This window comes from Caretta caretta, chromosome 2, assembly GCF_965140235.1.
Source record: "Caretta caretta isolate rCarCar2 chromosome 2, rCarCar1.hap1, whole genome shotgun sequence".
Taxonomy (NCBI): domain Eukaryota; kingdom Metazoa; phylum Chordata; order Testudines; family Cheloniidae; genus Caretta; species Caretta caretta.
In genome coordinates this window covers 158,353,225-158,369,174 of record NC_134207.1, presented here as the reverse complement: position 1 = coordinate 158,369,174, position 15,950 = coordinate 158,353,225, and the positions used below count along the sequence as shown (strand labels likewise).

Genomic DNA, 15,950 nt, shown 5'->3' with positions numbered 1-15,950 from the left:
TCTCAAGGCCCCACCTCCTGGCCCCCAGGCTTGAGGGCCCAAGCTCCAGCCCGAATTGCAATGTCAAAGCTCTGTCTACACAGCTATTTTTAGCACGCTAGCATGAGCACCACCACCGCAAATCTATGGCTTAGGCTGGGAAGCTCGCTTCCAGGTGCGGTATAGACATACCCCTAAGGACTCTCATGGTCTTATTTTTTTCCTAAGGATAATGAAGTCTGGGCAGTTTTCCTCATGTTTTGATATCCCATGTTTCCCCGTACTTTGTGAACTCATTCAAATTCAGAGATATAAAGATGACTGAATTTGCATAAAAACTCTGGCTTCACAGTACTAGGAACAGCATTCATATTTTACAATATATAACAGGACAGAGTCTGAGAGCACCGTGCAAAGAACTTAATTCTCATATTTGTGATGAAAGTAGATAATATAATGAAGAATGCCAAGTACCTCATTTTCTCCTTTTGCTTTGAAACACTGCTGAAATCAGTGCACATCCTTTCCTTGGGACTTTTGGGTGATTTCCAATATTTTACAGTTTGGAGATATCTGAGTTTAGAGGTGACAGATGAACTCCTGATCCGTGTCCATTTAGACCACTGCTCTAGGGGACAGTCTTCAAAAGGAGTCTGTTGCATCACTGAACATCCCTGTTACCTGACCATTGGAGTGGGACTGACACTAGCCTCACAGGAGGCCTGCCTGGTTCCCACTAGCAGAGGAGAGCAAGAAATTAAAAAGGGGGAATATGTAGCCTGAGAGGCAAGAATAGGCTAATGGGCTATTATCCACACTAAAGTATACATTCTATACACTGAGTAGACCACAATACCCGAAGATACCAAACAAAGACTAAAGAAAAGCAGAAAAAAAACCCTCTATAACTATTCTTATTAAAACCAACAAAAATATCTATAGGTCAAACTGTAGATCTGTGATATCAAAGATTAAAGTAGTCAAATTATAGAAACACTGAAAGCAGCTGCAGGAAACACACTCCACAAATAACTTCAGAAGTCATTGAAATGTTTCCTGGTACAGGATTGCACCCTGCATTCTTTTCACAAAATAAATGTAATCAGTGTTATACATGAAGCGTCAAATTTGCAAAGCAGTCTCACCCTGATCTCTGTAAATTGCATGCACAGTTTCATAAACACACAGCAAATCACTTTTTATCGAAATGATTTGTGCATACAAAATTGAGGACAGAAATTTAGAGACCTTTTCCTATTTATAGAAAACAACAGGGAACACTAAAAGGAAATTGAATGAGTAATAAACAAAGGTAAATGCAAAGAATAAGTCCAACAGGGTTCCCAAATTGTAACTCCTCATTTCCATGGATGGGGATATTATCCTATACATTTATTCCAGGCAGGGAATCAACCTATACATTCCAGTTCTAATACATTTTTCACTGCTATGAGCTATACACATTCTAATAAATATAGATACAATTTCTAAGACCCAGATTTAGGAAAACATTCCTGTTCTCTACAGCACTTAAGCACATTTGTAACTTGAAGTCAATGAGACTTAACAACATGCTTAAAAAGAAAAAGAGAACTTGTGGCACCTTAGAGACTAACAAATTTATTTGAGCATAAGCTTTTGTGAGCTACAGCTCACTTCATCGGATGCATGCCTAAAGTTATACATGCACTTATGTGCTTTTCTGAAGCAGGGCCTAATTGCATACAAGGGAACTTTTCATTAATAAAAACAAAAAATTGTTTAGCACCATCCTTTTGAATGTCTATCCAAACTGGGCTGACCCTCCAAGCATTTTGATGCTCTGCCATTCCCAACAGTGAAAATGGCATTGTTAAATTTATGTGACACAGAAGAACTCAACTAATTTCAACAACAGACATGACTTCCAGTTTATTCTAACAAAATGTATTTGTTTCACTGACAAGTTTTGTTATACTTGAAACTTATCAAAACATCCAAAGCTAATAAGTATTAACAGAAATTTTTTTTTGTTAACTTTAACTTAAGGGAAAATTGAAAAGAAGTAACATAGATATTCAAATACACTCTCAGTGCATAAAATCTCTTAAAAAATAAGTGCAAACATAAAATATCACACTGCATATTCGACAAACAAATTTAACACAGCTACATAATCAGCACGCAGCCTCAACCTATTCACCAGAAACCTTTCTAAACCCATATCCCCTTACTTGTGTGCATTTCACATATAAACTGTGAAATCTCACAAAATACACAGATAACAGAACCAATCGCACACCATCCTCAGTTCAGTTGCCTGTTATTACCTAGAGACCCCAATATTTTGCCTTTTCCCCTTGCTATACAGAGCAGAGACGTGATCCTTCCACATCCTACCTACCCACAATGACCAAGGGACGGCAACCTATCACATATTAATCTCCATATACAGTCCAGAAATAACCCCCTTTCCAATGGCACAAAAGACCAATGTACCCCACCCACCCTTTCTTTACAGAATGAAAAATCTCATTATACCTTCCCTATTCACCCTCCCATTGTTGAGTCAGATACAGATACTTTCCAGATACAGACCATATGCCCATCTTCATCTACATCATTGAACACACACAGGCCACAGATCTCAGAGCTCTTCAGGTATCTGGCTCCCCACACCACCCCACTGCCTCTCCCTCACCTTCAAGACTGAAGAGTTGCACAATATTCCTGGCTCCTGCTCCTCTCCTTCTAACTGAAGGCTTAGGAAATTTCAGGATCAGGATCACTAGGTGCCCTGACCTCGTACTGCCTTGCACAACTTATGGGACATTTCTTACTAATGGGAAAGCTTTGAAATGCCATCAGTTCCTCAGGTTCCCTGTCCTGTAAAGTGGAGGGGTGATACACAGGGGTCCCTTTCCTTTATTCAGTATCCCATAGGCCATGTGGACTTTATAACGTGTGCATCACTATACAAAACAACACCAATTTTTGTAAATAAGTCTTTTAAAAAGCTATTTTAAATAGTGTTAAGTCCTAGATTTTAATGGTATTTTATTATATGTAAAGTCTGAAATTTTACAGTCAAGCTGCTTTTACCTAGAGGGACTTCAAAAAGCAGTTATTTTGTGTAAAATTTTTAAAAGTGCACTTTTAAGCCTCTGTCATCTATTAATGGCTTGACAAATATCCTTCAAATTTAAATAATTTCTACGTACCCTGAAATTAAATCCCCAAACCTCTCCTCGTGTGAAAACCTATAAAGGGAGTGAATATAGGGACTAGAACAGAAACCTGGCTGCAACTTTAACTAGCGAGCTGCTACTGGAGTCTGTCCATAGTAGGGTAATATTTAAGGACCCTCAACTCAAAAACATTGTCATTGTTGTACTTTGGTGAATAAAACCACTGTGTACTTTGGCGCAACGAAAACCATTGCTGCAAACAGAATCATCATCATTACTAGATTAACCACACAAGGCTGGACTAGATCTCCAATCCTGTAGGTCCAAATACACAAGCCTCTAGTACCTGAGATGAAAGAAAACCAATATAAAATATCACAGTGCACTATGAAAGAACCAGTCTGATGTGCCTAATTTTCAACCAGCCACCAGAGGGCAAACTGTTCAAACACACTAGCCATCACAATTAGACACCTAAGTAGTTAATTTTGTCCAAAAATATAATTTTGTTCAAATACAGCTTTCTGCAAGGACTTTTAAGGATATTTAAATATGCAGATATTTGATAGGATAGTAAGAAGTTAGTTTTGAGCCAGAAGGACACAACGGTACGTTAGACAAACTACATGTCAAATAACGAGAGTTATTTAATGGCAATAAAACAAACCGCAGCAGCAGCACAGCCAAGTAAAGCTGGCAATTTTCATCCAAACCAACTTTCCTAGCCAAAATCTTTGAGTAGCTAAAAATGACGGTTTATAATGGAACCTGGTTGCAAACTTAAGCCCTGATTCTGCAATTTACACAGGTCTGTGATGCTTGCAGAGACCCACACAACTTCAATGGGGCTCTGCATGAATACAGCAGCCCACCAGGGCATTATAAATTGCAGTACTGGGGCCTTAACTAATAACCGGCTGTTACTGCTCTATAAGCAGCCCTCTGTGATCGCAACATCTGTGTCACCTGAAAAATGACCAGCCCAGCTCTCTTCATACCTGGGAATGCTATAGAAATACATCAGAAGACGAGCAAGCTCTGTACTTGTGGAATGTTCACTTGACCAGATGGTATTTCTTGTGCAGACTTGCACCACTGCTCTGCCACCCCGGTCTCGGCTTCCTAACCAAATAAAACACACAAAGAAAAGCCATTGAAGAAGCATGACTGAGAACGAGTGATTTAGAAGTGTGTGTGTTTGGAAAATGACAATGCAGAAACTCTTAAAAGTGAAAATCGTAGTGATTTTCCATCCCCTGCATTTACCTTATTATACTGATTGTGATCACAAAATTTCTTAATCAGTGTGAAGATCATTCCTACATATTTAAGTTCCTACTGGTGATTTTGATGGGCAAGATCTCTAGCTGGTATAAATTGGCTTGGCTCCATTGAATGGAGTTGTCAGTTTATACCATCTGACCCATATATCTTCTAAAAATAACTTTTTCTGTGGCAATCAATTTATCTTGTCTATCTTTAAGAGATCTGTGCATATTATACTATGCATGTGTGTGTTTATGTTTCATTTATCATCAGGAACATTGTTATCTGTAATAACATACCACATAGAGAAATGACTCCAGACTGCAGTAATTCCTGGTTGACTTCAAGTAATTGGTTTGGTAATCTGTGACAAAGGTCTCCAGCATTTGTAGACAGCAGCTCACTCTCACAATGGAATAGCTCAGGAGATGCATTTGTAATTGTGCTATGCTCACCCTGGAAACTGTTTCTTGAGTCTATTACTGTTGAGTGCTGCGGAAAATCTGGCCAAATGAAAGACAACTGGTTAAAATTTTTGCTTTTCTGTGTATTTGAAAATTGCTCTTTAGGCAGCTTCCTATCAACATGTAAAATTAGCATATATTCGAAAATTAGCATAGATAAACAGAACAGAAACCATATATAGATTACATTAAAAATAAATTAAAAGAACATTACAGTTGTAAAGTTAAACTCTCAGAAGTCAGGAAATTCCAGAATGAAGGTTGCCCATCGGACGTGTGCATATGCATGATTCAGTCTAATTATATGAGCAAAAAGAATGAGGAGTACTTGTGGCACCTGAGAGACTAACAGACTTATTTGAGCATAAGCTTTCATGGGCTAAAGCCCACTTCATCAGAGTATTTTCTCCACAGGACTCTGCTACTCTCAGTGCACAAGAATCATTCTGCTCCTCTCCCAGCTTGTTCCTGGCTCCAGTCTGTTCCTATCCTCCCCAGGCTCCTAGGTTTGTTCCCCTTCTGCTCTTATTCCTCACGTCTGGTTCCAGTCTCTGTCCCCACACCCACCACAGCTCCAGCCCCCCTACTATACTCTTCACCCACAAACATTCAAGTCAGGCTATTCCTCCTTCTAGTTCCTCCAGCACTAGTGGCCCCTGGCAGTCATGAGAAGCAATTGCAGGGAAAGTCCCTTGGCTGGAGCATACAAGCTCTGTGGGATGTTGCATGAGCACTCAAATTGAGTAGGAGATGTATGGGGACTGAGCATGCTCAATAAGGATGGAATAATCAAAGAATAAAGCTGCTAGCATCTAATAAACTTGCACTGAGCATGTGAGAACTGAGATTTTCAGAGGTTTATAGTTTGGCTAATTTGGAGCAAAATTTCACAGGGATGGCAAAAGGCATATCACTGACATGATGGTGACCACCTCTACCAAATTTCAAGTCACTGCTTTGACACATGGAGGTGCTACAGCTTGTTATAATATTTTATATATATTTATAATATTTTATATATACAATATGTTATAATAATTTTGTTAATGAATATGGACAAAACAATGTATTTTGCCTAATTTTGTTCTTGGGAATAGCGAAACTGCGTTAGCTGAAACATCTGGAAAAAAAAATCAGCCTGAGGCAGAAACCCACCGTGGGAAATTTCAGCCCAAACAGTTACAATTTGGCAATGTTATAAGCAACCAGAAACAGGGTTTTAAATTGGTGACCCTTCACTATAGGCGTAGCTACCATGTCTGCCTATGCTAAAGCTTGCATATTAAACTGAATGAAAAACACTGGGATTAATGTCATATTAAGTTTGCAAAACAAAGCACCCAGAGGTCTGGAAATTTCAATCTCAACTCTGCTATGTTGTGCTTATGCCTTCAAATATGATCAGGGCTTAATTTGCGCCAAGGTTTGCCAGGGCTGAACCCCGAGACCTCTAGGCTTGGCAGTTCATAGCCCTGGCACCTCTGGGCTTGCTGTATCAGTTATGAAAGTAAAAAACTTGCTTGAGCCCCGGCACATAATTGCTTGAGCCCAGGCACCTCCTTCATCACAGATTAAGCACTGAATATGGTCTTTCTTTATATAATTATAAATTATTGTTAATATTATAGAAGCAGTGATATCAAGTCCATAGCCAAACCTGCATTGAGATTTTTTTTTTAAAACATAGAGCAGGACTAAAGCCCCTGCAATATTAATCCTTCAGGGAACAATTAACTGCATTTTCCATGTCATTTTTAAAGAAAATATTTACAGACTTATGCAGAGCAAATATTTTTAAATGAACCCTGATTGAAATGGTCCAGAGCATCTTGCTATTTTTGGCTCTCTGTGGCTAAAGAACCTCAATCACCAAGCTTCTTGCACACACATAAATGTAGTTCCTATAACCTCTCACAGATAACATTAAACATTTGAAAAGTGGTCGAACACAAAGTTACTCCCTTAATTCATCATTCCTTTATGTGGCTCCATAAAGAAAAGCCAATGGAAATGGCCAGGATCAACTAATTACTTCTTTCCTCTGAGGGTGCCCAGTCTGCACTGAGGCTGGGATCACTTGCAGGCAAGCTGAGGTTTGTCTTGTCAGCCTAGTTTGGCTGCCATTTTCCACCTAAACATGACTCTTTCCATTTTACAGTCTTTAATAGCAACAGGGAGCAAGCAGGAGGAGGGAAATTTACAGCCATATTGGGTTGACACACCCCACTTGCATTGCACCTCAGCAGCTGAAGTAATATACTACAGTGATGGGGGGAGGCATATAAATAAATAGATTACATTAGATAGTAAGGAGACACTGGATCGGACACTTCCAGTTTCGTAGGCAGGAGAACCACCCTGATGATGCATATTCTTATGTGTAAATAAATATACACAAATACACAGACAGAAGGGAAAGACGAGGAAAGAAAGATGGAAGAAAAATTCCTTGGATGACATCGCACATTTCAGAGATGTCTGCATCCCACAGTTGCTGTACCTTTGAGTGCTGCTCAAGAAACAGGGAGAGATCAGAGTTTGCTAAATAGGAAAGGAAAATTCAGCTGGAAATTGCATGCCCCTTACAGCAACGTAAAGTTAGGTCAAGATTTGGCGTTTTGACACCATTGTCAGTTTTTACAAAACATGACTATATCCTAGCGTGAACCATTAATCCTAGCTATGGTGCCATTGATATACGTCACCATAAATACAAATTTTGTCAAAAACGAAGAGTCCAGTGGCACTTTAAAGACTAACAGATTAGTCTGTTAGTCTTTAAGGTGCTACCAGACTCCTTGTTGTTTTTATGGATACAGACTAACACTGCTACTCCTCTGAGATTTTGTCAGTTCACCTTTGGATATTAATTAAATCAATCAAACTGTTCGCTGAAAGAACGACTGGTGAAACCCAGTAGCCTTATCACTTAAAGACTATAAAAACAATATAGCAGGGTGTTCCCAGTTTCAGTACTTGTGCTCCAAATTATCAAGACATTATCCCACATTATCTTAGGTGCTAAACCACGGCAATACAGAATAAAACAACATCAGCAGATTAACAGAATCTGGCAATCACCAATGGCAAATGCCCTGCTGGAAAGCTGTGAAATCACCTGAGATTTGTCACCACACAAACTGGAAGAGGGGGCGGTGGGGGAGGAGAAGAAATCTCTGTCCAGAAACACCTTTCCAAAAACACCCCAGTGCATAGCTCAATATGCTAATAAAAATTATGTACTACAAAACCCCACTGTCTTGCTCCCCACTGAGCAAAAAAAATATTTAAAGAGGATTCTTGTCTTAGAAATGACCCATCCATTTCTAAATAAATAAATAAATACATACATACATACAACTTCTGCATTTCCCTTAGACTTGCAAGCATAACCTCTGAACTCTAAATCAGGAAAAAAGAAAACTCTAACTCCCAGAAGCTGAATCTGTGACCCCAGTCACCTCTGCTGCCAATCTTAAAATCAGTTGACCATAACATGACAATTTTTTAAGCAGAACTCCACACTGAAGTCAATAGGAATTTTTACTTAAAAGCTTATGGCATGTTCTGGCCTACTGACTGACATTTTTATATTTTTATTGTGGTTTGATTCTTGTTTGAATGTAGAGTTGATACTGCGATAAATATATTACCTGAAATATAAGAACAAAGAAATGCTGCAGATGAGAAAAGACCTTTATGAAGTTTCTCTGTTGTTTAAATGCCATTAAATTACGTATTTCAGAGTAACAGCCGTGTTAGTCTGTATTCGCAAAAAGAAAAGGAGTACTTGTGGCACCTTAGAGACTAACCAATTTATTTGAGCATGAGCTTTCATGAGCTACAGCTCACTTCATCAATCTTGTAAAAGTCTATCAACAACCATTAAAAATATGTTGCATGTTATTTGTACTTCAATACCATGTTTATTGTAACTAGCCACACACTTTCCCTTATTTGAAAAACGGGCTCAGATAACTTAGTTTTGGAGGGCTAAGGTTACTTTGGGATAATGACTGTCTCATTAGAAAGGTGGTATTCATGGTGTTCTCAGGACTGCATTTCACAGCTATTTAACATTTACTTCTCCATTGACAATTTGCATTTAAAGGTAGTTGATTTTTTTTTGGTACTGATCCAAATCACATGGAAAATAACTCGAGTTGTTTTTAATGTATAAAATATAAAGTATAGAGGAGAAATTCCAGACCTTCACTACATGCCCAGCATCTATGCTTTTGGTAACGTCTGTAAAATGCCAATTGACTCCAAAGACATTACATGGGATTAACTGAGAGCAGAATTTCATGTGTGTTTCAAGAAGGTTTTTGTTGATCTCTGATCAATTTTTTTAAAAGCAGAATATACAAAGCATTCTGAAAAGCATATCTTAAAGCAATGGGGGAAATAAAATAAATTTACTTAAAGTATTAAAACAGTAGTAAAATAGATGTGAAATAATAAAACATTGATGATGTCATTACTATTTGTGCTTTAAATCTGAGCTCAGAAAGCAGAAAAAAAAAAAGTAGTTTTATGTACAAAGTTTATATATGTTGGTGCAGGCAAGCTAAAGATATTATAAAAAATAGAATCCATGTTGTAGTTTGGCTTTTACCTTCAACCTCTTTTTTGCATTTGTTGCTTTTCACCGTAATGAATAAATGACCATTGGAGTCCAACTTCCCCAGTCTTAACGCATGTCCATTTAAGAGCTTCTTAGGGTTTGCACTTGCTGAACTATCTGAAAACAACCTTGGACTATGATCCTTGCAACGCAAACTCTTATGTGACCTATCTAAAGACCGAGACCTTCTCGGTCCAGCCCTGCAATCTGCTATTGAGAAAGTTTCATGAGGTACAAGCAGTTTTTCTGAGGCCTGTGAACAATCTTCAGGCCTTATGACCTCTCTTGTTTCCTCCTTTGGTGCAAGTCTATCAGCAAGAGAATCTTCCCTCTCAATCTGTTTATCACAAGATTTGCTCTCAGAGATTCTCAAGTCATCATTCACTTCATATGAGTCCACTGTCTGGTCTGAAGACTCCTCTTCTGCAATTGACTCCTCTGAGCTGGAACCAAGATTCATTGGATTTTGCAAAGCTTCCATGTATGACTTTCTAAACAAGCGCCTTGTCTCAAAATATGAAGAATCCCTGAGTTGTCGTCTTCTTGGACAAGGACTGCTCAAATCTGTGCTGAAAGTTATGCTTTTGATGCTGTTCTTTTTCTCCATTATGGGAGATAATGCTCCACCTTTTAATACTTCAGGTGTCATTTCAGGCTCAGTGGCCTGTGGTAAAGCCCTCTCCATCATGCTGGGGCAGTCCTTAGTCAACGTGCTGAGATTTACGTACTCTCCTTTGCTCTCCTCAGCTGGGGTTCCAGGGAATTCTAATTCTGCCCTACTTTCTGCAGTATGAAGTGGACTATACACTTCACTCCCTTGGTTTCCATGATTATCAGTAAGTGTTGCTTCTATGACTGTAGAGCCAGTATCATTGGAAGTGGAACTGTCACGTGAACTATTGCTCTCCATGGTCTGTGTCATTGTTTTCACATCAGTATTATTACTGATTAACCGGTCGAGGAGAGGGCTACTGGAATAATTATGTAGGATTGTTTCAGCTGTAGGGACAAAAATAGGATTCACTATATTCTTCCAAGGTGTTCTATATACAGCTGGGCCAGTGGTAAGTAAGCAGCTTTGCAAGGGAACACTCCCCCTTTCACAATTCACATTTTCCAAAAATTCTGCTGTAAAAACACATCCATACATGGTTTCAGGTACAATAACGTCTTCCATTCCTTGTCCATGTCGGGAGAGGCATTTTAAAACTAGTTTTGCTGACTGCTTCCCAGCCGGAAGAATTTGTAAGTAGAAATCGCCTGGTTTCAGACGGACTCTGTGAAGAGATGCTAACTGTACTACTACTTTTTCATGGATGCACAGTGGCCAGCCTTCATGGTAGAAAATAAGACCAGTGTATTTAGCCTGTAAGGAAAAGAGAAAGCAAAATGTCTGAGGAAAAAAAATCTTTATCTTGGAAGACAGCATTTTGTTACAAATATAAAACAGTGGGGTCAAATTCTGCACTGACTACTCCATCATTGAGCTCCATGCAATTAGACAGGGCTATAAAAGGTTTGTATAACAAACATAACACAGTTTAAATAGTGTCTCTTAAGATAAGGGGTATCAATATTATGCCTCTTCCCACTAGAATAAGCTACTAGTTTACTGTTACATTGTATCTTGCAGCCTAATTACATTAATAGAACTGATAATAGTTTCAGGAAAAGGTAGGTCTCTTGGGTATAGAAAAAAGGGTAGCAATAGGCCACACACAGGCACGCAGATAGGAGCCATTAGGAGCAAGCTTAAGATAAGCCAGAAGGATAAAAATGGCAGCAAAAATAAAGGAATGGTAAACTCTTCCCTTCTAACCTAACATTTAGAGTCACCATTGCTCTGGGCATTCTCACAGTCAATGAGAAGCAAAACGTGGACAATACTGCCCATGATGTGTAATAAAACATTTTTCAATGCACACAAACTACAAATTTCCCACGCCGGTATTTAAAATAGTACCAGACAAATACTAGCTGGTGGGTGACAGGAAAATGAGGGAGGGGCATCAGTGAGATCCAGGGTAACATTCTGGTAAGAAGTCCAGGTCCCACTCTGTCTACAGTTGCGGGTAAGGGGGAGGGTGCTGACCCCGGACTCTGCTTAGGGAATTTATTTTTCATACTAACCCCTGGTTTGCAGGTGTCTGAAATCTGAAGCCCCTCGCTCTGACAGCTTAAAGGGAGTTATTTCTCTTCCCCCACTTCCCCATTCCAGAGTCTTCAGGCAGTTGGGGCAAAAGTATGTCCATTTCTTCCTCTAACCAGTGACCTGGATGCTGCTGGGGTGTGAGTGGGATGTCTCTGCTACTGTACCCACTTCCCATCCTCCTGGCTGCGGTGAAGGGAGTGGAGAGATGTCTTTACTATTAAACCCTTCCTCCAGCTTCCTGACTGTTGCAATGGGGGAGGTTTTTCACTATTGAGATTGTCCTCCCCTATAAAGAACTTCAGTACCTGCCTCTGATGCTACTAGAAGTTTCCCCAAAAAGCAACAGAGTGAAAATGCAGTATTTCCAACCCCAGGAATTCAAAATCTTAACACAGGCCCACAAAAATGACAATATTTTAAATATATTGGGGGGGGGTATTTTTGAGCACTTAGGGGTAATATTTTCTACTTTTTGTCTGCAACTATCAGGGCTAGAAACTTACCTTCAGAAAAAAAGCCAAGATATTCTCATATTCACATGACTGTAGGAGCTGGGGCTTTAAGTAAAATATCAACTATCACAAAACTCATGATAAAACTGTGGAAGTTGGTAACACTAAAATTGACGTGATTCTTTTCAGCATCACTGCCCAAAAGACTGTCACATGGGCAATGCTAGGAATAGCAGCAGAGGTACTGGAGTTTTCTCGGCAGACTCAGAAAGACAGCACAGCACTGGGTCACTTTTGGAAGGTTTTGTTTTACAGCCATCAAGAATTAAATTTTAAAAAAATATAACAATAAAAGCTTAAGTTTTGCAGAAATTGATAGTGTCTTAAGACCTGTAGGGACAATTTTCTGCTCCTTGCTAGGGGAAAGCTTTTCAAGCTTTGTGCTAACATCAACTATATTTTTTTGCACTTGAAATCAAACTTGTTCTGATTCTGAGCAACTTGCAGGAAGTTTTAGAATAATATAATCACGCATTGAAAAAAAAATAGAAGGAAAACCAGAGAGTAAGGAAGCAGGAAGGATTTGGGGCTTTGGCATTGAAAGGGGGAGCATACCCTCTCTTTCCCACCTCCTTGGGGAATAGGGTCTTCTCTCCTTCTTCTTTGAACTTGTGTCTGTAGGTCCCACCCAATGATTTTCTGACCATGTCCCATGGAATGCTGAGCGTCCCACATGGTGGCTCTCTTTCCCACCTGGTTGGGTACACTCCCCAGTTTCCTTAAGAGGTTCTCCCTACTGAGCCTCATAAATCAACATGTTTTCTTGGAACTAAACACTGAGTTTGCAAAGGGAGTAAAGCACTGATCAGTTCATTCATCGGCTATGCAGAGCACTGCACAATGTCTGCACGCTATTAGGCTAAGCAGAGAAATGCATGAAAAAGTGGCCTTTCCTTTCTGGGGATGTGTGAGGAGCATAAAAAGAATAAACCTGTGATTTCACAGATAATTGGTGAAGATGGAGAAGTATCAGAGTAACCAAAACAAGGAGGGTCTCCAAGAAATATGTCCATGACACCTTTATATTGAGGAAAGGGTGGGGTGGGGGCAGAGTAGGGAGAAGAACCTGAAGTTCACTTTACACAAAAATTCATTGTTTGTAGTTAAGTTCCAAATATTAGGAGAGCAAGGTACTTGCTTGAAACACCCTGTTTGCTTGCCGGGAATGGAATATTTTGGTCTCTAGTTTCCATTCACTCTGCACAATCTCTCTTTGCCTATATATCTCTAAAGACAAATGACTCTTGCCATTTAGAATCATCATTTATTTTCATATATGCCCAAACTGCCTCAAACATTCTTTTAGATTTAAGACTTATTCAACTAATGCCACAGTAACAGCAAATACATTAAAAAAACTCCAGCAATAAGGGTACAAGAGTGAAGGATATGCACATTCCCTTCCCCTTACTAAAAAAAGCTAATAGTACAGGAACAAAATATCGAGACTGAATGTTAGGTCAGGCAAAAATGCACCTGCTGCAGAATCCTCCTACATCTGGGACTAATACAACATAAAACTGACAGGGTCAAAACATGCAGGCAGAATGCAAAAAAAGATTTAAGGACTGTAGCAGCTGTAAATAAAGTAATTGATACAAACTGTACTGTCTGACAGATAAGGAAAGTTCTGCATGTTTCAAGAAAAGTTATTTTAAAATAAAATAAAAATAATCCCACCCGACACAATCTTGCTTCTTTCTATTCAGTGTCTGTTAAACTCCTTATTAGTGGTCACTAATGCTAGCATATACAGGACACTGTTTAGCTCATAAGAGATATATTTTAGTGACATTATGGGGAGGGTGAATTCTTCTGAGAGGATCTATATATGGAGGGGAGCTCCCCATTCTCACTAGCAGGGTGGTGACAGCTGATTCCTTGGTACCATCACCCCATGTCACAGATCCTAGGCAGATTGCAGGTTAGGGGTGCATAGCCCCACCATCTCGGCGTAAATCTACTAAGAAGTTAATGCAGTGTCTGGTTCTGCAGGGTGGGGGGTAACCCCTGCCCTCCTCAATGGTACCATGTGAGGAAGACTCCACAAAAGGAACCTCACAGTTTCCCTCCCACCGTTGCCTCATCCTATTGTGCTTTCATGGTGTTATGTGTTTTTGCCCCCCATTCCCCATCCCCCAAGAAAGGAACAATTTCTCCCTTCCCCGCGCCAGTAGTTCTTTCACACAATTGTCAGAATATACATTCAGTTGGGGGGAGAGAGGGGGAGAAGATAATTCACTCGAATAAAAATAAGAAGCAGCCCTCACCATTTTTTTCCTCCCTCTATTTATTTCCCAGCTTTTATTCTAATCTAATTAGTCACTCTTCATGGCAAACACAATTACAGCTTATTTCTTTTAGCATTCTGTAATAGTAAACTCAGTGTTTAAAATTCACAGTAACAGATGAAAATTACAAACAGCTTTAACTGTTTGGAGGGAAGGCTTTGAGACCACAGGTCTGGCTCTTAATGATCAGTAATGTTACATAGCTTATGATGAAAAGATTTCATTTTAAAGCAAAAAAAGCATACTTGTGTAACTAGAAAGATGAAAAGAAAAACAGTCACAGAGACTACTGTTATTTACATGTCACAACAACAAAACAAAAGGTTTGTCAAGACCTTACTGTAACATTCCTATTCTATACATCTACTCATTTTGACAATTACTTCATTATTTTTGGAAAAAACGAAGCTGAAATTTGCAGTTTTATCCCTAACACCATACAGTTTTTAACCATTCAACATTCACTTGCAGAAAAAAAAGTCTTTTCCCAGCTCCTTGGCTAATGACGTTTTAAACAAATTGCTGAATTCCGCAGAGGCCATGGAAGGTGATGAGAAGTTCAGAAGGAAGCCAGCCATCCAGAACTGGGTTTAAAAACAGTTAAGAAAAAGGATTTTCAACCACTTCCAGACTGACAATGAGATGTGCTGGTCCAGTGGGCATAAGAGGAAAGAAAAAGCCGAGGCTGGGAACGTTGGAAAGCAGCTTTCAATTGTTCGTGCAGCCAGCTTCACAAGCTCTCTGAAAAACAGTCTATCTTGATACCAAAGAAACTCTATTCCCTAAAAATCCATCTAAAGAATGACCTTAATAGATTGCCTGCTACTAAACATGGTAATGGCTGTTTCTCTAGGCATAACTCATACTTAAACTCCCCCAAAAAGATATTGTAGTGTTACTGAGGAAATGTAGTACTACTTCATATGCAGAATTCTCTCGTAGAAACAGAGTGTCAAGCAGCAGAAAAGGAATGACTCTTTCTCCAAGAAACAAAGAAGCAGCCCCACACAAAATTATACTGCAGCCATAACAATCACCACAAAAATACGTCTGGCACAAGAAGACCAACTGGAAAGCGACTAGGTGAAATCCTGGCCACTTGAAATCATTCAGGGTCATTTGTACAACGTGTATCAGTCCACTCTAGAGAGGTGGAAATTCTAGTAAACACTACCATGTTGTGCACTAACTGGCCTGCGTGGTCCCTCCTGGTGCGCACTAAAAGTTCCCTAGTGAAAGTTAATGTGGTCTCACATCATTAACGTGCACAAGGAAATGTTTAGTGCACTCCAGCAGAGTCCGCATGGGCCAGTTAGTGCACAACACGCAAGTGTGCACTAGAAGTTACACTCTTCTAAGGCAGACTAATGCACCATGCAGACAAGCCCTTACTTCAGGGAACCAGAATGTCACTCATTCACTCTAACAGCAAATCATTATGTAAAAAAACATTTTTAAATGATATATTACATATAAGACAAATATTAAAATG

The 15,950-nt window shown here is 39.4% G+C and overlaps 1 protein-coding gene across 3 annotated transcripts in view; it reads right to left on the bottom strand.

Moving 5' to 3' along the window:
• Positions 1 to 15,950, bottom strand: part of PLEKHG4B (pleckstrin homology and RhoGEF domain containing G4B) — a 135,255-nt gene that overhangs the window by 71,816 nt on the left and 47,489 nt on the right. For all 3 annotated transcript variants that reach the window (XM_048839354.2, XM_048839352.2, XM_048839353.2), the window contains exons 3-5: positions 9,495 to 10,869; positions 4,712 to 4,915; positions 4,145 to 4,268 (exon numbers count right to left, since the gene is read on the bottom strand). In XM_048839354.2, coding sequence (XP_048695311.2) covers positions 4,145 to 4,268; positions 4,712 to 4,915; positions 9,495 to 10,869 — 1,703 coding nt within the window. The remainder of the gene's footprint in view (positions 1 to 4,144; positions 4,269 to 4,711; positions 4,916 to 9,494; positions 10,870 to 15,950) is intronic.